The sequence below is a fragment of the Numenius arquata genome, chromosome 16, assembly GCF_964106895.1.
Source record: "Numenius arquata chromosome 16, bNumArq3.hap1.1, whole genome shotgun sequence".
Taxonomy (NCBI): domain Eukaryota; kingdom Metazoa; phylum Chordata; class Aves; order Charadriiformes; family Scolopacidae; genus Numenius; species Numenius arquata.
In genome coordinates, this window is record NC_133591.1 from 8,014,327 (window position 1) to 8,036,534 (window position 22,208).

Sequence of the window (22,208 nt, forward strand, 5' to 3'; positions counted from 1 at the left end):
ATTGATTATTTCTGATAAGATATAGGATTTTTTTTTTTATTTTCTGTAAATGCTTTGCATAAACATTGGATGAAGAGCAAGAGAAGGAAGATAGATGCCAATGTTTTAATTGTACAGTTGTCCTTTATTTATTGAGATATAACACTTGAAATTTCCTGTTTGTAAACAAAGGTTTAATTTTAATTGTTTAAGACTTAAACTAAATTGCAAGGCTCATCTAAAGATGATGAAATAAAATTGATGAGAGAATCAGTAAATGAAATGCTTTAAACAAGCGTATGTAGCTTGTTAAGGAATTAAGTAAAATGCATAGAACAGCAAATACGTTACTTTCAGTTAGAACAGATTCAACCTGTAGTGGGAATATCAGATTTGTTAACACTCTCATTCATATATGTATTTTTCCCAGGTGTGCAAGTTTTGCTTTCTTCAACGCTTTCATGGTCTGTGATGACAACCACTACAACACCTGTGGTAGGACAGTCCTCATGACTCTTTTCTATAATGTCAGAATGTGTATATATTACAGAGTTACAGACTCTCCTCCCTTTACAATTTTCATTGGTGGCACTTATTTTAGTACCCCAATTGTAAAAATTTTCATATATGCAGAGGGAGAATTTTTAGCCACTGTGGGGAGTACTACAAAACTTTTAATGTAGGACAGATAAATGGAATTAATTGTTAAATAAAAATACTTTCTCTATTGAAAAAAGGAAAAAATGTAGAAACTTCTGAAATATGTCAATGAACTTTGAAGATATAGAACATTCAAAACCACTTTGCTAATTTTTCCACTTGTTTCCTTTAAAATTAGAAAAAATCCTCCAAGAACAAAACTAGTTCTAATCTCTTTAGTAAATGCTTAATGAAAAAGGTTTAAAATAAGCCTATTTTTTCATACGCAGAATAAATACAATTAGCTGGTGTTGGCCTACATGCAATTAGCTGTTGCAGTGTATTTTCACTTTCTTGCTATTTGCAGTGTCAAAGTTCTATTAGTTTTCTTCTTGTTCACAGAGACTTTCAGGAAACCGTGGCAGACAGGACCTGAATAGCTAATGACAGAATGAAGCTGTGCCTGTATATTCTGTTTATCCTGTTTATCTACCCATATGCTTTCCTTTTCCCTTGGCTTATGTAGCCTTTTGTGTGTAACCACAGCAATCTGCTGTGCCTCAAACTCCCTTTTGGGCTAAAGTGAGAAATAATGACTGCTGTTTGGAATAATTTCTGATGGGTTGTATCATTCTCCTGCAGCTCTCTACAAATGCCTATCGTCCCATCATAACTAATCTCACTGAGGAGAGAGGGAACTTCCACTCCCCTGACACCATGCTGGGCTACCTGGAGAACGTGTCCTTCAGCTTACCCAACAAATCCCTGTCAGAAAATACTGCTTTAAGCCTGACGGAGGTAAGTGTCCTTCACATCTGTGTGGGGAGCCAGATGACCCTGCAACTTCTCCAGAAGCTGGAATATTGAATGCAGCTTTGAAAGTTTTTGCTGATTGCAAAGCATACATAGGAAGAAAGCAGTAGCAATTTTACAGAGTAGCAGAAGGTGAGCTTCAACCAGAGAAAATAGTTTAAGACTGTCATTAGTTCTTGGGGTTATTTAATACATAAATTATAAATACCTGGAACCATGTCCACACATCAGAAATAATTCTCTAGTTGAGCAGGAAATAAAGTAGCAGAAAATAGTTTGTTAATTTTTTCAGCTGCAAGTGTATCCAATGCAGAATATATAATTCTTGAAAAAAAAAAAATTCAACATTTTTCTGCATGGCCTAGCTGATCCAAAATGCAGCAGAGTTTGACAGTTGTCTTTCAGGTGCAGGACATGATGACACTGGAATCAGAGTAGTGAGAGCAGAAAAATGCACGAGCTAATAGCAAACTTGGATGCAGGGACACTCTAGTTGTGGCTCTTGTCAGTCTGGCCCTGGGTACCTGCCCAAGGTGATCAGTTACTGCTGTCTGCCTGACCTTTTGTCAGCATTTATTGCTCCTGTAGTAAGCTGAGGGTAGGCTGTGCCATGGATTATTCTTGCTGGACTCTGAAGTGGCAGAGGGTCTGTTCCTGATGGTGGGGTCATTGGCTTTTGTGAGTTAATAGCTTTATCTTGCACTGGGTTCCAACCACAGCAGGACTCCTGTGTGGACATATCACAAATAGCCACTGAAACCAGTTCATGGAAAGATCTGGTCCAAAGTGTAACGTCGTAATTTATTTTTGTTTACGCTAGTCCACAAAGAAAAATAAAATAAAATAAGGTGTTCTCTGCAGTCTGAGCTGAGGACAAGGGGTCATGTTCGGTTACCATACAGTTAGCCTTCTGTAAAACGATGGGCACCTAATTCCCTGATTTCAGCAGGCTAGAAAGCTATTATTACAGTAATCAGTTCTGGTCTCACTAGTGATTGTTCCTTTAAGCCTGCGGGTAATACCAGGGTGACAAGGATTATTTACTCAGACAAATAATATAAATAAATGCTTCTGAAAACTACATGGACAGCAATTGATGGTTTGTGCTAAAAGCTTAGCATTTGCAAACTGTAAAGCTTGGATTTCATGGATCACATTTTAATATGTAGCAAAAGCCCTTCTAAAAAGCTCTAATACAATGTTTCCTTTGTTTTGCTGAGAATTTTATGTGGGCTCTGAATTGAAAATGGAACATCATCCTGTCAGATATCGTACCTCTTTCCCACATCATTTCAGTTGCCATTTGGTTGCTCATTCATGCTATCTGATGCTGCTTTGTGTGCCATGAAAGTGATTTGCAGACAAAAATGTAGGACATGATTATCTTTAGCAAAGCTATTTTGGGAAGTAAACACGGGAGAGTCCTGATCATATATACAGACGCTGTCATTTGTCTGATTGATGATTAAGCTTTGTATTGTCTGCAGCTAATTCCCTGAGAGACAGGCACTGAGCATGCATGCTATTTTCTGTAAAGTTATCTCTGTCCTGATTGTCATATGCCTCACAGCACAAGAAAATTTGATATAAGTGATGTGCAATAAACTTTCTGATTACTGGCACACATTTATAATGTATTGCTTCTGACAAATCTGACGTGTTTTCTGTTATAATGCTGCTCTGCGCAATAGCTCCAGCATTCCTGCTTTCCTTCTCTTCCCAGTAGTCCGACACATCCTTTTGGAGTAATTCTGGAGTGATGCTGTGAAGAGATACTGAGCACTTGGGGCAATTTGGGTTGGGTCCTGGGTTTAGGATCACTTCTGTACATGCCAGGTAGAATTCCACACTGAATGTTTGAGAGGGGCTGCAAGGTGTGTAAGGTCATACAGCAAAGCTCTGGGACTGCCCTACATATTATGGCTTGAAAAACTATGCTCAGAAGAGTATTACAACTTTCTTCCGTGTTTTTCAGTGGAACTTTTCCATATTCAGTTGATGCTTTTAAGGCATTTTAAGAGAGAAGTCTGAGCAGGAGATGTGGGGCTTTTTCTTTTAATTTTCCATTCTCCCTTTTCTCCTCCTTCTATTTGTCTTCATCAGCAAGACTCCTTAGGACAGGGACTGTATCATGTTGAGCATTCGAACAGTACCCACCATGACAGATCTTGACCTCAAAACCAACATTTAAGTGCAAAAGTTAAGCAGATAATAAGTTGTACAAGTGATGGGACCCAGATATTTATTTAGCACTGTTGAAATACCATCATCTAAGACTAAAAGAGGTATTAATGTCATATATTTTAGATTAAATGGGAGAAGTTCACTGTAGTCTTAGTTCCAGTGTTGTCACCTCAGCTGTAGTATAATGATTGCACTTTGGGAGTTTCACAGTGGTGTTACTTTTCATAAATAAACTATTACTTTAAAATGTCACCATACAGAACACGATGAGAGTGCTGGCAGGTAGAGATGAATCTGTGACTTGAATGAAAATGGGCTTGTCATCTTAAAATAAACCTAAGAAAATCCTAGCAGAGATCTGCCTTGGATCCTTACTAGGAGATGTATCTCCTAGTAATTAGTAAATAATAACATAGTTTTATTTATCTTTTAGGCATTTTTAAAAGCTATTGAAGACTTTATGTTATTGCCCAACTGGATGGACGTACCAGAGGTAAGACAAATGGGCTTAGGTTTGTAGGTTACTTTGGTTGCATAATTCCTTATGAATCGTAATGAAACTGGTTGCCTCTATTATTTTTCTTGTTAGGACTTCTGGGCAATATGGCTTATTTATTTTCTCATATGCCACTTTTATACTTGCAGTAAAGATCCACAGACAAAGCAATTATGTGATTTTCTTTTAGAATGTGTTTTTAAGGGTTAAAATAAGGGAACTTTATCTGCTGCTATTTCCACATGTTTCAGGATGAATGAGACAAAACTATTTATAAAATTACAGGTATTTTCACTGAAGTGTTTAATCACTCCCTTTTTAGCACTGAACTTCAATATTTAAAAGTTTATATTTGTTTTGTAGATTTGTAGATGTTTGTAGAAATGTAGACGTTTTTCAATGCTCACAAAATATGTGGTAGTGCTTACCTGTTTAGTGAGCTGAAGCTTTGAGAGAGATTAAACCTAATATAGGGTAAAGTAACTTGTATCAATGTTCTTTCTCTTATAGTCTACCTTTTAGAGTGCAGAGAAATATTTGCAGGAGGAATCCTGGAATTTTCTGAGATTTTTGTTTGAATCTTAAGGAAGCACAGATTTCAGAGCAGAGAGCTTTTAAACTGAGAGAGAGGCTAAAGAAAATTAAGGTCTCACTGAAGCCTAAAATATTTTAAAGACAAAAAGATGTCTAATTGATTGAAGTTCTTAGCCTACAATCCTTGATCATCTCTGGTGTAAATAGATTTCAGATAGAATCGATTTCTTTTTCATTGAAACATCTTTTACCCTGAGATTTCATGGATCGGGTTTCGTCCTAGAGGGTTGTTTTCCACGGGACATATAAGCACTTTGAAAGTAGCTTTATATGGGGATCATTTTAATAAAAATGAAAGAAAAACTGAGACACTACAGTTTAGCCTATATTCCAATAAAGATCTGATACCTTTCTTTATATATTGTCAAAATAATCTGCTCAGTTCTTGTCACCATTTTGTTGAATCCTCAGTATAATTGACTGTCAAATGCTGGTGGGAGCAGAAAGTCATTTGGAGACATTCTATAAAACATAGTATTTTATAAAGCCAGGCTCTGGGTGGCTTCAATTTGTTTAACGTTATCTGCTGTATGTGGAAAAAGTTGTGGAGAAAGTCACATTTGACTTTGGATGAAGATTAGTTGAATGATGACAAGCGGCTGAATATGAGCCAGCAGTGTGCCCAGGTGGCCAAGAAAGCCAATGGCATCCTGGCTTGTATTAGAAATAGTGTGACCAGCAGAAGTAGGGAGGTGATTGTGCCCCTGTACTCAGCACTGGTGAGGCCACGCCTGGAGTATTGTGTCCAGTTTTGGGCACCTCAATACAAGAGAGATATTGAGGTGCTGGAGCGGGTACAGAGGAGGGCAACGAAGCTGGTGAAGGGCCTGGAGCATAAGTCATATGAAGAACGATTGAGGGAGCTGGGACTGTTTAGTTTGAGGAAGAGGAGACTTAAGGGGTGACCTCATCACTCTCTGTAACTACTTGAAAGGACATTGTAGAGAGGTTGGTGCTGGTCTCTTCTCACAAGCAAATAGCGATAGAACAAGAGGGAATGGCTTCAAGTTGCAACAGGGTAGGTTTAGACTAGACATTAGGAAGAAGTTCTTAACAGTAAGAGTGATCAGACACTGGAACGGGCTGCCCAGGGAGGTGGTGAGTCACCATCCTTGGATGAGTTTAAGAGTCGTTTAGATGTGGTGTTGGGGGATATGGTGTAGGGAAAAACTTTGTAGAGTAGAGTAGATGGTTGGACTCGATGATCCCAAGGATCTTTTCCAACCTGAATGATTCTATGAGTCACACAGGAATTTAACATGGCACCTTGGCATTTTGTGCTATGAACTGCAATTTCTTTTGTTGTAGAGCTTTCTCTTTCTTCTTTCCCCAGACTGCTCATGTATTTGGAAGTTTAATTCAAACTATTGACAGTGTGATGGCTCACATGACGCGCAATCTGGATGAAAACTCATTACCTTTAACTGTTGAGGGCACGTCATCTGTGGCAGGTAAGCTTTAGCAGAAGTATTCTCTCTGGACTGTCTGGGTGTCCTAAATGCTTCTGCGCTTGAAGCCCCTCCTTTGACCACATGAAGGAGGAAATGAAAACAGATCATTTTCTCTTTTGAAATCAGAACAGAATTTCAGTTTTAGAAAGATGAGTGTCCAGTTAGTCCAGAGGTAATCAGCTCTGATTGTACTTGAAATTCCTTGAGGTTATTTGGAGAGGGGTTTAGAATATGAATTCTATGAAATGAATCTGGTAATGCTATACTAATAGGTAGTTAAAGGGCCTAGAGCTCTTATGCAGCGCTCTGAAGTTGCAGATGTCTGGATGCTACAAACCTTAATTTTTGCAAGGTTTTTGCAAGAGATTGCAAATAATGGGAATAGTTTTGACCTTTCAGGAGAACTTTATTTTACTACTGTTTAGCATCCTAGCACTCTAATTTCATCTGTGTCTTTGAATGCTACAGATAGCAAAGGTAATTTATCTGTTCTGGCATTCTGCTTTGCCTTGAGACCTACGTGAGGGGACAAATAACCTGAGTAGTCACCAGTACTGTTAATCACTGCGTGTACTCTCGTAGACACTGGCATTCTCAAATGGAGCATTGGAGGTCTGAAATAATGCCTTCAAATGTCAGTGGAAAAGTGCGTTATCCATCTGTTTTGCTTGTCCTGGTAAGCTCAGTATTTGAGCATGGGTGAAATGATCCATGGTATATTAACGTGCGTGTACCACCTTCTCCATCATAAAGGAGTCAGATATTAAAGGCAATTTTATACTTGGGGAATTTACTATACTTTCTGCAAACATCAAGGGGTTTAAATTCAAGACTTGCAGTAGCTATTAGGGAAGCCTAGTTACATAGTCAAGTAGGTTGCAGAGTCTTGATTTCATCATATTTTTGTTTGGGTTATCACACAGATTACACCTTGGTCAAAATGCATCCTCAGACTATGAATTTGTCCCACTATCGATTTCCATCTCAAGGACAGAGTTATATTTCCATTCCCAGTGAAGCTTTTCATGAAAAAGGTAAGAAAAAACTTAAAGGGAGGAGCAGAGTCATGTAAACAGGGTATCCAAAAATGATTTTGCTTGAAAACAGGTTTTTGTTTGCTTTATTTTCCCCCAGTTTGATCACTGTTGATTGTACTGACTCTAAAGTAGCAGTAGTTTCCTGTCGTACTAATGAATGATTATTGTGGTAGAATTTTCATATTACTTGAATTAATTTTGAATAATACAGCTGGGCCACAGAGACTGAAGCCATTTAATTTTGACATCTGTTTATATCAGAGAAGCCATAAATTCATAAATTATTCTTAATCATCTGAACTGGTTATTTTTAAGAAATTCCAGGATGCCAGATCAGGTATTACTTACTCCTTCATGCAAAATCGCTCTTAAAATGTTGTATGAAATTAAACTATAAAATGACAGCTTTAAGCAACAGCAGCTACAGAACAGAATGAAGATGTAAACTACAGTCAAGGCAAAAAGGCAGAACTCTGTATCTAGGCTAAAATTTTAATAATATCAAAAGCAAGGCATGGCAAAAATCTGAAGCTTTTAGTCAAGACTGTAAAATAACAGTGTTTGAAGTTAATTATCTATGTTTTTAATTTGGGATTGAAGGAACCTATTTACAAAAAATCTCCCTGCATATTGAAATCTGACCTATGTGCCCTAAATTGCAACCCATGGAATTTACACACTCCGAGCCCTTTCTGCAGTCACCTCTGTTGAAGGAGGGTTGGTTCCTATTCACAAAGTGCGAAGTCAGCTGCAGATAACCTGCAGTGAGAAAGACTTTAATAATTACTGAACTATCTACCTGATTTGTGATGACAGCTTTGTTTCTTTGCGCTGGCAGGGGGCTCTGGCTGTAGACTTCACTGCAAGTGCTCTGAGGCTTGAATAACTATAATTGCAAACTAACTTGCAATGCCAAAAATAGCATCTGAGATGACTTTTTTTCCTTTCCCACTTATAAAGTCTCTCACCATGCAGATACTTTTCTTTCTTCAGAACATTACTATGCTTGGTATCCTGAAATGATCTAGCCCATTAAATGTTTAACTCTTTTTCCAGCTAAAGTTCGCTTCTGAGTAATTTCAGCCTTCAGGCCACACTCCTACACTGTCCAAATGAGCTAACCTAAAAATTTATTATTCTACCTCAAACAGTTGACATTATAAATATTTGGAACCCGGCAAAAGGGATAGTGAAAGACATCTGTGTGGCTGACACTTGGAAAATATGCATCTGTCTCTTTACTCAGATGCTGGAGAACCCATAAATAATTGGAATGCAGGCAGCAAACAGACAACCAAAGTGGAAAATGGTTGTCCGTGTTTGAGTTTCATAAACTGCCAGTGAACATGGGTGGTGAAGTAGCCTTTAGATTACTGTAGCTACCATTGAGATACCGACTCTGGTATGTCATTGACCCTTTCTGGTGCTAGGTAGGGGATTTATAACTGACAACTGATTACTTCAACAACTTATTTTGGAAGTAGAGGTGCACAGGGCAGGCATCCTTACTTTTCATATTTGTCTCCTGTGCCATACTGCAAGGTGTTCATACTTTTTCACTTAAAAGAATAATCAGAAATCTGTGAAAGCAAAGGTATGAAAGTTTACAGAAGTCAAGGTTCTTAATTAACATGAAATTTCAGGTCTAGGAGACAAGTGTCTCTTGCTTACAGTTTGCTCTGAGCAATAACTCCTGTTCCTTTTTCACAGCTTGGATTACCATTGTTGGCCTGCTTTACCATAACATGCATTATTTCTTTAATAATATCAACCCTTTGGATACCAAGTAAGTATCTTAGACCTCTAATGCTGTAACAGCTTGTTTATTACCTTAGTGATATACAACAGTCATGTCATTATCAACTGTAAATAAATTACGAGCCATAATCCTGATTCTGCAATATTGAGGACATGTAGTCATTAACCAGAGAGAGATTAAAGTTTACATTAAATGTTTTACTTTGTTGTAGTAAAATAGATTTCCGTAGCGACATGTTTGTCTTTCTTTGTCTTATCCTTCCATTCATATATATGGTATTAGAATTTCATAATTTTAATCTGTATCATAAGAGGAAATTACATCTTTTCTCCTGACACATATAAAGATAAAGCTTGCACTTAAATGAAACAAGTAAGAAAACATAACGTCCCTCTTTAGATAAAATCTGAATCCTAATCCTAGAAACCTGTGAGGTAATTTTACAGCAGGAGACAAGGCAATGCTTAAAAGACTTTTTGTTTTATATGCTGCATCAATGAAATCATTAGCAGATAAGATAAAGTAAATGCAGAGCTGTATACCTTTCGGCAATACAGTTCCCCAGGGAGTTTTGCAAGGCCATTCATGTAAATCATTACACTTTCCTTTTAAGCTGGTATGACTTTGTTTTTATTTGATCTACACTGGAGTACATAGATTAGTTTACACTTTCAGTCTTTTTCCAACCTGATTTTCAGTGTGTTGTTTATGACAGCAGAAGGAAAGATGTGGCATGTCAGCTGTCATGAATATCAGGGATTGCCTCGCTTTCTTTACATACAGCTACACAGAAGGTCATGATCACGGGAACTCATTTGTGATCTTCAGGGTAAAAAGTCATGGTTTATAATGATGCTGATCACACTGAGATAATCACACAGCTAATGCTAAATAGCATTTTTAAATCAAGTAGCAACTTCTACTGTTGTTTACCTTGCTCTCTCTCAAAAAAAGGGAACTTACCAGGTGGCTGTAAAGGAACCATCTCATTAATGTGCAATATTTCTTACTGACATGAACAAATAGAGGCAAGAATTTGACAGGTTATGTTTTTCAAACAGAAGGATCAGTGCAATTTATGAAGATAATAAGCTATAGTCTCAACTTCTCAAAGAGAGAATGAGAATTAATATGGTCTTGACTTAGGTCAAAGTTTAGCAAACACAATATGATTAAAGATGCTGCATGTCAAAACACTGTGCTCTAATGCACTGTCAGAGTCTACAGCTCCTAGGGCTCTGATATAGCAACAGTTGTGTCATCTTCGTGTACATTCTCTGAATTTTGTGGTATAGGACAACCTGGAGACTCATTCCTGTTCCACCAAGTTGTATGTATTTTTATCACTCATTTTTGAGAAGGAGGGATATTGAGAAGGATTCTGAGGAAGGATTTTGAGAAGGGAGGATCTGGCCCTGCTGCAATGAGAAACACAAAGACACTGGAGAAAAAACATCTAGATTTCGATAACTAATCCAAGCTACTTGAACTTTCTGGAGATTGTAATGCACTACAGAATCACGTCTATAACACTGTAGATGCAGATCTTTCTCAAACAGGATCTAAAAACCTAGTAATACAAGGAATGCTTGTTTAGAAATTTTCCTGTGTGGAATCAAACCCCAGGTATTCAAAAATGTTTTAAAAATAAGTATGCAGTTCTCTCCTGCTTGGTTTTCTTTTTTGTGCTGTACTGTTAGAACATTTTTGATTATATTTTAGTAGAATAACAATATTTTTGCAGAGTAGTTTGTTTTAAAGACTTTCTTTTATGTTCCTTCTAGTACTGGGCTACTTGAACACCTGTAATTTGAAGCCTGTCCATTTTCTTCTTAAGGGAATTTTTTTTCATTTGCGGTGGAAAGCTAAAACCAAAACTCTTGAAGCTTTTGTGCTATACAGACAGATGACTTCTATTTTCAGACTACATAAATAGCAGTTTCTAAGGGGAGTCAGTTTTGTTTCTTTAAAAAGAAAAAAAAGTTTTTGAGCCCAGTTCTGCTCCTGCTCGTATACAGTTTGTGTAAATCTGTAGTAATCTCACTGGAGGTAATCGGATGACAGACTCACTGCCATCTAACACCCAGGCCATGGTGAAGAAAGGCTTGTGTATGCAAGCAGGAAACACAGAAACACTGTTTCTTGCTTGTGCTGATGTTCTTTCACACCTCAAAATTCATTTACATCTTTAAAGTTAAAATGACAGAAAATGGGTGTAAAAAAAAGAAAAAAAAAGATGTCCATCCTGTTATCTGCGTAGGAGAAATTTCAATGTCAGAGTAGTCTTAACATTACGAATCTTTCTCTAAACTTCTTATATCAGAGTAGCAAATTCTGCCCTAAGATTAAAATATTTGAATCACATGCTGGTTACTGGGAGCAGAAGATATCTCTGACACTGATGTTTTTCTGTGGTCAGCACTAAGAACTGGTGCTTGGGGTTGTGCTCAATGAGGTCTGTCTTATTTGACCTTGCTGAGGAACTGAATGAAGTTATTTTAATGTCTGACACTCTTTTTTCCTAAAAGAAAAATAAGAAACCATTGCAAACAGGTGGCAGATGTAAATAAGATGGGTTTTTTTAATGTGCTTTGTAAACTGGCTCCTTCCAGTGGTGTGCTATGTTTGGAAACCCACACTGGTGGTTAATTCGCCATGGCTCATATTTCTCATAGTGAATACCGTTCATTCACATAGTGAAGAGGTGAATGACAGAGACCATTTTACTCCTGCAGTTTCTTAGTAGTGTAAAAAACTTTACCCTACAGCCAAATGGATCTTAGTTACTCCTAAATGTGTGAAAATGCCAAAGTCATAAGTTTTATCTGAAAGCAGAAATAAAAGGGTTCCTATGTACTGCAGAGTTACTTCAGCCTAGGAAAAAAGCATTGCCTGGACTAATCAGATTTTTAGTTAGGTTCAGCTGTTTGTATTGTGACCTGAGTTACTCTCTAACAAAGCTAACCAGACACAGTCCATTTTTCAAAGTAAAGCTATAAGTTACTTCTAAAAGTATTCCCTATGTATATGTTTATATGCATTATATAATGTCTCTCAGTAATATGTATGTTTAATTTGACAGTATGACCACCCCCCCCCCCCCAAGTTTTCTCCTCACTTACTTAGATTGCTTTGCTTAGTTTTAGATCCCTTACTTTGTAAGATTCTCATTATCTAAAGCACTTTCAGTGAGGCTTGCAAACCTTTGCAAAAGAGGAGCAGAATGCAGGAATATTTATGATATCGTCTCCTAACGTCCATATTCCCTATAACTTGTAGCTGTTGTTTCTAGTCCTGTAGGATCTTTTGGGGCCAGATCTTTCTCCCCTATAGAAATTCATTGACTTGAACGGAAAAAGGAGGTCTGTGTTCCTTTTGTTGTGGGTGTTGTGGATGAAATAAAAAAATGTTGTTGTTCTACTTCCTTAATATATTCCTTTCTTTCCAAGGATTGCTGAAGCTGCGGCCTACAAAGGTTATATGATCTCAGCAACCAGTTATCTTATCTCTATCAAAGTGGAACCTCTACCCAAGTTGTCCCACAATCTGTCAGGATCACCTCTTATTACCATCCAGCTCACCCACAAATTGGTAAGTGAAATGGAAATTACTAGTTTAGGCTATTGTCAGGGCTCTTCAGAACTTCAGCATCTGTGAAGACTTCTTTGTGCTTGTCTTATAATTTTTGTGGGCATTTTTAGTAGCAATTCAGATGGCATTTGTGACTACGATATTATGTTTTTCCAACCATTATGCTTCAATGACTTCTGTTTTCATCACTGCAAAGGTTGATTAGTGCACATGTTGAAAAAGGAGGTGAAATGACAAGTACAGCTTTAGGCCTTTCTGTATGTATCGTTCTACGGATGTGTTTGTGCAATCTACAATAGGATGGTATGAATTACTGCTTTCTCATTAGAGCTGTCAAAAACAAGAATTCACTTATGGTTTTTGCTTTTGGTCTTAATCCACACTGAGATAACTGAGGTGTTTTGAATGTTTTCATGAATAAACCCAGAGAAGGAACTCCTCCAAGGGCAAATACAATTGGCAAAAGGTCTCCTGGGATAGGAGTGGAGCAGGTTCAAATCCCTGTTCTAGTGGGAACTGCCCTTTCTAGAGAGCAGGGCATTCTGAATCTGAGAAACAAGAGACAAGAAATATGAGAATCTGAGAAGCTGGAGACAAGTTTTTTTTCAAACCGATTAATTTCGGTAAGACATTTCAATTTCACCAAATTAGTGTATTCCAGCAAGAAACTGGAAAAATAGCTGGGTTTGTTTACTCTTGGAGAAAAAGGCATCTCTTTTTGTCTTGTCAGTGGAATGGAGAATAGTTGGGTTTCCTAGAAAACAGGTCTTAAATATTCAGAAGATCATTTTATCATATTTTTCTTTCAATGGCTGTTTTCAAACCAGTTTATCTTCTTCCTGTTGGGCTTCTGATAAAGATGGAGTAGGCTACACAAAACAAATATATGAAAAAACCCTAAGGCATAGAAATGAAAAGTGTTGTTTTTGCTGACAGTTTTCCAAACTAAGGACTCTCGTGAATGTCTCTAGTGGCATCTTAGAGGCAGGCACTTGCAAAGTGAAGACTGTATTTTGTGTAGATCAATTATTAAATGTACTTTGCTTGCTTTATTCAGGTAACTCCTCCTGCTTCAGTATGATTTGCTTGGCAGGGTGTTAAACAAACCTGTGTCTTTTTCTTTATGCCTGTTGACTTTCACTATGAAGATCACTGTGGTCTTGGTATACAGATAGAAATTTTATATTTATCATCTGTCAGTTTCAGTCAGCAGAATCCATGAGAACATGGTATGAATGTCTGTCTAATGTACTCTGTGTACGACAGATATGGGTTGATTGGGAGTTTCAGACTCTAGGTAGAGCAATGTGTGCTTTATACTGTGCATTAGGGGAGTGGCTGTTTTCCAGCTCTTATTGCTAATTAGCAATGCATTCAGAGACAGCCATCTATTATCTACCATAATATTTCTACAGTTACTTCCATTCTGGGGAATGTTCAGGTCTTAATCTTCCTAACCGCTGTTCAGGTGTGACTGGGTTTTGGTGTTTGGTGGAGTTTTTTGTGTGTCTGTTTGGGTTTTTGTGTTGGTGGTTTTTTTTTTTAATTGATATTATCTTTTCAAATCCCCACAGAAATGAGGAAATTTATCCCATTGTTTTAACAGCATTGAAAAAGCAGCTCAGTGCTGTCTGGAATCAGTCCATAAATACCCGTCAATGCATTTGTATTTAAAGTTCTGATAATTTTAAGGGGGAAAATACTGGAAATATTTCTAAATGTATAGTGAGCGTGATCTTAAATTCTATTCAATAATCTGTACTGGGATAATAAATGTGCTAGATCTTGCTGTTACACATATAGTTCTGAAAGTAGATGGATAAAGCACAAAAGGCGCACCTTGTGGAAGGAAATCTTCCCTCCAGTAATAATCTGTCTGGCTTTTACATCTTATTAACTGGTACCATCCTGTTACTTTGACAAGAAGTTTGAGACATAATCAAGTTTTGCTCCATAAGTACATTTAGAAAATTCATAATCTCATTGCGTTTTCAACCCCTGAACAATTTGTGGACTTGCATTAGAAACTGGTCCCCATGCTGGACTAAATATCCATTTCTCCAATGTTTTTCAAATCAAAATTAAATGCAACTGAGATTTTTCTGTCCTTCTTCCAGAACCTAATTTCAATATTATCTGATAGTGAAGCCCTTTGTATATCTCCTACCTTGGTTTCTAAAATTCCTGTTAAAATTCCAAATCACATGTGAAAAATCCAAATGCTAAAAACTTTAACATACCAAAACATTCTGGAATCATCAAACATGTTCAAATAGAAAATCTGTTTTGACATCATAAAATATTTTCCTTAAGTTTTTGTTTGCCGTATTTCACTTATATTGTTTTCCCAGTGGAAGAGTGTAATCTAGAGTCAGAAGAGGTGTTTAAAAGAAGAATTAGGTGTAAAAGTTGTAAAGAGAATTAATAAAGCAATACCTTGAAATCTGGGCAATGGGAATACATCTAGTTATCTGTGCTGCCTTTCTTGGATTTTTTTGTTGGTGGTGTGAATTTGCTAAGAAAAGATATTAATCGGTGAGCAACAGAACCAGCCCAAATGCCTCTGGGTATCTTATACATGGAATCTGTGAAGATTTTAAAAAGCTCCAATGAATTCCATGGAATAATTTAAAACAATACAAGTTTAGACAATTCACTTGTGAATTTACTTAGGTAAATTACTTAAGCAAATTACTTAAGCAAATTTACACAAGTAAATTTAAGTGAAGTTACTTAAGCAGATCTGGAAATGACTACGTCTGAAACCTTTCACAGGATAACAGCACAGCTCCTTTCTATCATATTACATATTACTTGTCTCTGTCGTTTGGTTGAGTATGATCACTCATGAAATAAGAGTTTTAAATGTTAAGGAAAGTCTGGCTGCAAGATCACTGTGTTAAAATATGTAACTTAAAATAAAGAGTAACAGTCAAGCTATTTATTTAAGTTTATGATTGAATATAATGATTAAACCAAGAGCATAAAATCTGGCTTAGAAACGTGTTTCATCCATTAAAGTACTGCTTGCTGATAATAATGAGAGAAACATTTGAAGTGGATACAAATTTCATTCTTATAGTTGCCTGTTTGTTTTTCTTATTACTTCCCTCTCTGATAAACTGAGAGCATTATGTGGAACAAAGTGAAAAATAATAAGTCCGAACAACTAGTTTTTCTCTATAAAAAAAGTCAGACTCAAATTTTTCAGTTGTTCTGATTTAGTTATAGCTACTCTGGTGGAGTCTACTGGATTGCACAAATAGAAAAATGAGAAGAGTGAAAGGAGAATATGGTTTCTTGTACTGATTGTAGTGATGCTTGGCACAGCATAGTAAAACTTTAGTTCTTTTTCTTCTCGTGTATATAGGAAAAATGCCAATCGTTGAGCAACAGAAAACAAAAGGGAGTAAAATAAAACAAGTCTATTTTAGGAAATAGAAAGAGAATGTCTGTGAACTGAATATCACCTCTTGATAAATGCTCTGTGAAGTTTTGATTCATTCCACAGCCTAACTCGCTGTTAGTTAAATCTTCTCCTGGGCAAGGATTCTCTGGGTTTCTCTGGAATTGTTTGCATTTTTAACGTAGCTTTTAGGAGCTTGTGAGACGATTAAATTTCTCTTTCTTTTTGAAACATGAGGCAATACAAACTGATGCTAATATTTCATCAATTAGGTAAGCATGCAGGAAATACTTATAAATGACGTGTTAACGCTTTCTTTTCTAGAGAGCACTATGGGGCAGTGGGCACCGAGGGCACAGAAGAGATGGGTGCCCAGCCTGGGGGATGGGCTGGTGGCTAAGCTGGTGCTGTGGAGCACAGGAGCTCTGAAGTCCCCTCATAGTTGATACATACACAGCTAATTTCATGTGTGCAAGGACTAGGGAGACTAGACGACAGACTCACCTCTGTCAGAGAGGATATAAGAAGAGGACATCAGTAATTACAGCCATGAGGCCTTGAAGTTCAGGCTCGCAGCTGGATTCTTATGGGACCAGTATTGCCGGTTGACATTCTTACTACCAACAGAGCAGGCAGACATTTTCTGGTCAAGCTTCCATTTGTGGAAAATGGTTTTCTGACTTAAAATAGAAATTCTCATTAATCAGGATGAATAAGTCATCCCAATTTTTCACAGGATAAAAATATTGCTCATTTAATTTGTAAGTAGTACATACTCCCCGTAGACTGAATAGACATGTATGTTTTACTTCTTATAGTATTATTTTTTGTTGCTATTCTAACAACAGTTTTTGTTGCACAATCCCTTAAACTGTTTTTTCTGTTACTTTCTTTTTATCTTATGAAAATATCATCAGCTTTAGACTGTTTCGCAAGAAGACTTTGTAAAGAACTTAAAATTAACTTCTTTGCGTAAGAACATAAAGTGATTGTGTTATTCTTTATGGCATTCTGAGGCTCTGCTCTTTCTGCCACTGCTCTTTCTATCCACAGTTGACAATGACATAGCTGGGGTGAAAAGCAATTCTCATTTTTCTTCTCTGTAGACATAAAATAGCTTTTCCTCTGATCTTTGAGGATCATAGAGGGCCTTTTTGCTTAAGACTTGTTGCGTATTGAAGAATAACATTAATGGATCTTTTTAATGACAGTCCCTTCCTTCCCACTGCTTAGAGTTCAAGACAAAGATGAGAGAGAAACATTTTTTTGTGACTCTCTGGACTCAGATCTATTGGTGTCACTCTGTTAAGCTGTTTTTTAATGACATTTAAAATCTCACTATTAATTATTCTATATTGTTGATTGAATATTTGTACTAATACAGTTTTGCCAGTCAACATACACCTGTGCAAAGAATGAGAAGAGCTTGCTCTATGTATATGTATTGTTTTATTTCTATAGCTCTCCTGAAATCTATCAAAGGCTGTAATTCAAGAAAACTATGTTCATTGAGAGCTAGTTTTGCCTGTAATTGCAGCATATTCAGTGTGAACACATGTTTTCCTCTAAACTTACCAACTCCTTTGATATGCCTGCTGCTTGCATCAGGCTGTAGTATGTGGTAGTCTCTGTTTTCTGGAGACTGGAACACTTCCAGCCCATCAAGGAGGATCGGAGTGAGAATAAGGGAAATAGGAAGAGGATCAAGAGTGGTAACCATTGCTCATCTCTAGCCAATGTGTGTTATGGCTGAAAATCTGACTGCATGGTACTTACGGGAGCCCCTGATGAACTTGAACCAAAAGAACAGGCTATGTTCCTACTGGATAGCTACTTACATCAAACTCACTGTTACAGCTTGGGGCATACATTGGTAATTTTAATAGCAAGTCTAAAGACCAAAACCATAAAGATACAGTTAAGCTAGGTCCATGTTCCTTAGTGGAACTATCCTGGGGCATATCATTTTGGCTTTAGTATTGAATAGCCATAAAGAATCTGAATATGGGCTTGTAAAACTTTCAAAAATGTCTAGGATTTCTTTGGAAAAGCTTTAGATTGCATTCCCAACATCTTGGTCAAAGAAGACTGACAAAACTTCAGATGTTGGACATACAGTGTCTTCAGGCAGACATCATTCTTCATAAATGTAAAGATGTCAAGTTGCATTAAAGATGCTTTTTTTTGTAGTTTTTTTCTTTACAATAGGTTGCAGTATTTATTCTAATATGAACTTTTTTTAATCAGCAAAATTTTGTCTAAACTAAGCCCTCGTGAGACAAAAGTTGCTATACTAAATTACAATAGACAGTTGTTATTTAGGAACATTTCAGTGAAAGACAAATTTTTTGACTGATTTTAAGAATGATGATCAGCAACTTGGATGAACTACTGTGCTGAAGAAGGCTTAATCTTGACCTGTCCAGATCTTTTGTAATGGAGCAACAGTACATTTTGTAAAATGATTATCCTCAAAAAAAAAAAAAAAAATCTGTTTCTGGCAAGATGTTTTTCATAGCAGGAGCAACTAGAGAAGAACTAACATTTTACTTCTATGATCCAAGGAGTTACACCATAGGGTAGAAATTTAGAAGAGCTGAATGTCAAGGCTGAAATGCATACACAACATGCTCTGGCAAGTGCCAGAAGAGGCAACGGGGAAGAAATGGTGTAAAACTTCACCAATATTTTGTAAAATTTATATGGATATGTAGCATAGACCTTGATATTTGACCACACTGAAGTCACTTTTTATTGCTGTCTTGGGGGTATCTATAAATTCTTGTCTCTCCTGAAAAGACAGCTGACCATCTTTCAGCACATAGAAATACCAGCTTGGTGTAAATCCAGGCATACTTGGTGCAGAGAGGGTAAAGGACTGACTAAGGTGATGAGGAGCATTCATACCCTGGATGATGCGTCAGAGCACACTGTGCTCAGTGCTCTGTTGATCCCTTTCTGTTGACTAGCACCACAGAGAAAACTGCCTTTCGGCTAGAAGAAAACCTTTTGCACACTAGTTTCAACCACTTTGAGGCTTCTGTAGTTTTCTCCAGGGCTTTATTTTTCCTTACCTTTTTGCGGAAAGGGAACACATGCAGCTGCAGTTTTGGAGACTTATAAACTGACTGTTACACCCCCTGTGAGAAGACCTCACAAGAAGATTAGATGCAAATTGGAAATTCTTCATGTAGCTGGTTCTCTCCCAAATATGTTTAATGCAAATGCCATTGTAAAGATTTTTTTGATTTTGGGGAAAAAATGTGCTTTACTAAGACACTACCAAGTTAGCACTAATTTAGCTTTGTTCCATCTTGTTCCTTTCGTCCATGTGGTTCATTTTAACAAATGTAGTGCTTGGGGATTTGTCTGCCTCACCATGAAACGTTAATCTTTCCTGCCATTTTATTACACTGAATTATTTAAACAGCTGCTTCTCTCATCATTTTTTGACCAACTCCTCTCTTGATCACCTCTCTGCTTCTGCTCTTTTACTTTCTGTGAGGAATGCTTCCCATCAGAACCCCACAGTGACCTGCTTCCTCTAAGCTCCTCGCTAGAGCACTTCATCAACGAAGCTTTATCAGCTTTTCCTGTTAATCCCATCTTGTATTCTGTTATGTGACTTTCTTAAATCTCCAGAACCAGGCGTCATATGAGAGCATCAGCATTCATCACTGTAAGTGCAGCCTGCGTGTCTGGGAAGTGCTCTCTTGTTGTACTCCTTTGGAGATGATAAAGCACAGGGAAAAGACAGACCTCCTCTTCTCTTAATTGTGCTTCCAGTACGAAAACATGCTGGAAGTCCCCCTTAAAGTTCAGGGAGATAGAGGTGAGGTTAAGGAACACTTTCATTGAGCTTTAATGAGGCAATGAGACTTTTGCCTCTAAAAGGTACCCTAATATCATCTTTCTCCCTGTTGTCTTTTGCCTGGCCAGCAGTGTGCCATATCCTAAGGTTTGTTTAACATCGTTACCGATAGGAAAATAAAATGAGAGAAGAACCAATTCCCATTTGTACACATATATTAGTGCTACCATGAGAGACACAAATCAATGTGGAGCCAATTTATTTTTATGGCAAGTTAAGTGTTGACTAATTTATATATTGATTGAGGAAAAACAATGACTTTTGCTCACATCTGCAGAACAAAGGTATAATTTTTTGTTGGATGGACTTTGACAGAAAAACTTGCATAAAATACAATTAAAACTGTGACTCTTACAGAGTGCACTACAATGAGGCAAAAGAAAAAAAATAATAATGAAGCTTGTAATTTAAAAATCAATACAAAGTTTGGCACTCTGTTACCTAAGTTAAATCCTTGCTATAAAGAATACAGAAAATCCATTGAGTTCAAATGAGAAATGAACATAGTCACAGTTAATTTTTTTGCCCCTGGGCAACCTTAAAATACCAGTAGTCATTAAGATGATATAGAGCATCTCTTAAAAATACAGCAATAGTTCTGTATTGTTAATGTTAACAGAAACATCCCAGGACTTATTTTCTCATAGGAATCCATTCTAAAAGCCTAGAAAGGCACTGTAACAAAAAAAAAAAAGTAGATTTTTAGTAAGCCTATTGAAAATAGTCTGTTGTAAGAATCAGGATTGCATTGTAATAAACTGTAATTCATAAAAGTTTTCATTTCCACGTCAGAGCAGACTTAAGCCTTTGGAGGCACAATACTTTTCATGTGTCATCACTCATTTGTCATGAAAAAGGTCCTCTTTGTAAATGAGTCCTTTGCCTTTGAGGTGGATATTGGAACAGGACTGAAGGCATCATGAAGTGGTTGAATGTTTTTGGAAGCGTAGAAGTAAAGTTTGCTTTCAATTTTAAGTTTAGTTGCTGACTTTTATTCTTAGGGTATGTGGGTAATTTTATATGCCAGGTTCCACTTAGTATCTATAAAATTACCTCTTTCCTAAAGAAAATAACTGGTGACTGGAACCAGGTGTATCTCCAGCAAAAAGCATCTGCTTTTTCTCTTTCAAATTTCTGCTTGCAAGTGACAGTGCATCAGCAGTTGGAGGTCAGTCAATACCAAGCAATAAACTTTGAAAAATCTTGCTGACTTATAAACCCAGAACTGAATTCCACAGTTATCCTATTTTACAGAACTGTGGCATCTTGTGCTACTTCACACTCTGCATTTGATTGAACATTTGTCACAGGAGGAGAAGAGAAAATTACGGCATTTATATTTGACGTGATCAAATCCGGTCCAGTGCTGTAGAGTTCTGTCCCAGCCGCGAGCACGGTTTCTAAATTCAATTCAGTTGTTCTTGTTTAAGTTCCTCATCAGTGACTACATCCTCAAAACATCCTTGCATGTGGTGATGGCTTATTGCAGGAATTCCAGCTGGTTGTGCTACATCTAATGAACTGCCAGGGTTTCTGCTATAAAACATTGTTTCTTTGCACAATCTCAATACAGATATATATGTATTTAAATCCTATGAAAAAAAGTTACTGCAGAGGGGAAGTAGCCAACATGCAGATGTTAATAACTTGATGTTTATAAGTAAGAAAGAATAATATACCACTAGTCCGTAATACCCAGTGTAAGAATGGATCCTGTAAAGTCTCTCTTGATGGGGTCAAGCTGTTTTGAAGTGGCAGAAGTAAACTGTAGTGTTTGAAATCACAAAAAGCTGGATTTAGATTCAAAGTACCCAGATTACTATAATTTTTTTTAAAAAGGTCAGAAATAATTTTGCTGATTGAGAAGTTCAATTTCACTGGATTCAGACACTTGGAGAGAGTGTTTTCAAAATTGTTTTGTAAAGAGTATATCTTTACACACCCATCCCTGGAGGGGTTCAAGACCAGGCTGGATCGGGCTTTGAGCAACCTGGTCTAGTGGGAGGTGTCCCTGCCCATGGCCGGGGGGTTGGGACTCAATGATCTTTAAGGTCACTTTCAACCCAAACAATTCTATGATACTGTGATATTAAATATAAAGGGTAAAATTCTGATTTAATTGCAATCCATGGTAGAACTGCTGACTGCCATGGGCCCAAGCTTTCAGTCCTCACTCTTACCATGATATAATGTTGCTTTCAGGCTGGTACAACTCCATTCTTCGTTATTCATAACAATTTGAAGAGAGAACAGAGTCTATTTGTTTCAGGTAGTTTGTCTGTTGATTGTACTCACAGCCAGTGTTTTTTAGCAAGTAGAAATCTAATGCTAATGCACTGCTGTCTCTCCGCTAGCTATATCTTGAATAATCCATGTTAAAACAAAAAG

General features: G+C 37.1%; 1 protein-coding gene across 2 annotated transcripts in view; it reads left to right on the forward strand.

The window, feature by feature from the left end:
- ADGRD1 (adhesion G protein-coupled receptor D1) overlaps positions 1 to 22,208 on the forward strand; it is a 157,877-nt gene that overhangs the window by 20,790 nt on the left and 114,879 nt on the right. For both annotated transcript variants that reach the window (XM_074159514.1, XM_074159513.1), the window contains 7 exons: positions 410 to 474; positions 1,261 to 1,416; positions 4,049 to 4,108; positions 6,039 to 6,156; positions 7,080 to 7,190; positions 8,904 to 8,979; positions 12,402 to 12,543. In XM_074159514.1, coding sequence (XP_074015615.1) covers positions 410 to 474; positions 1,261 to 1,416; positions 4,049 to 4,108; positions 6,039 to 6,156; positions 7,080 to 7,190; positions 8,904 to 8,979; positions 12,402 to 12,543 — 728 coding nt within the window. The remainder of the gene's footprint in view (positions 1 to 409; positions 475 to 1,260; positions 1,417 to 4,048; positions 4,109 to 6,038; positions 6,157 to 7,079; positions 7,191 to 8,903; positions 8,980 to 12,401; positions 12,544 to 22,208) is intronic.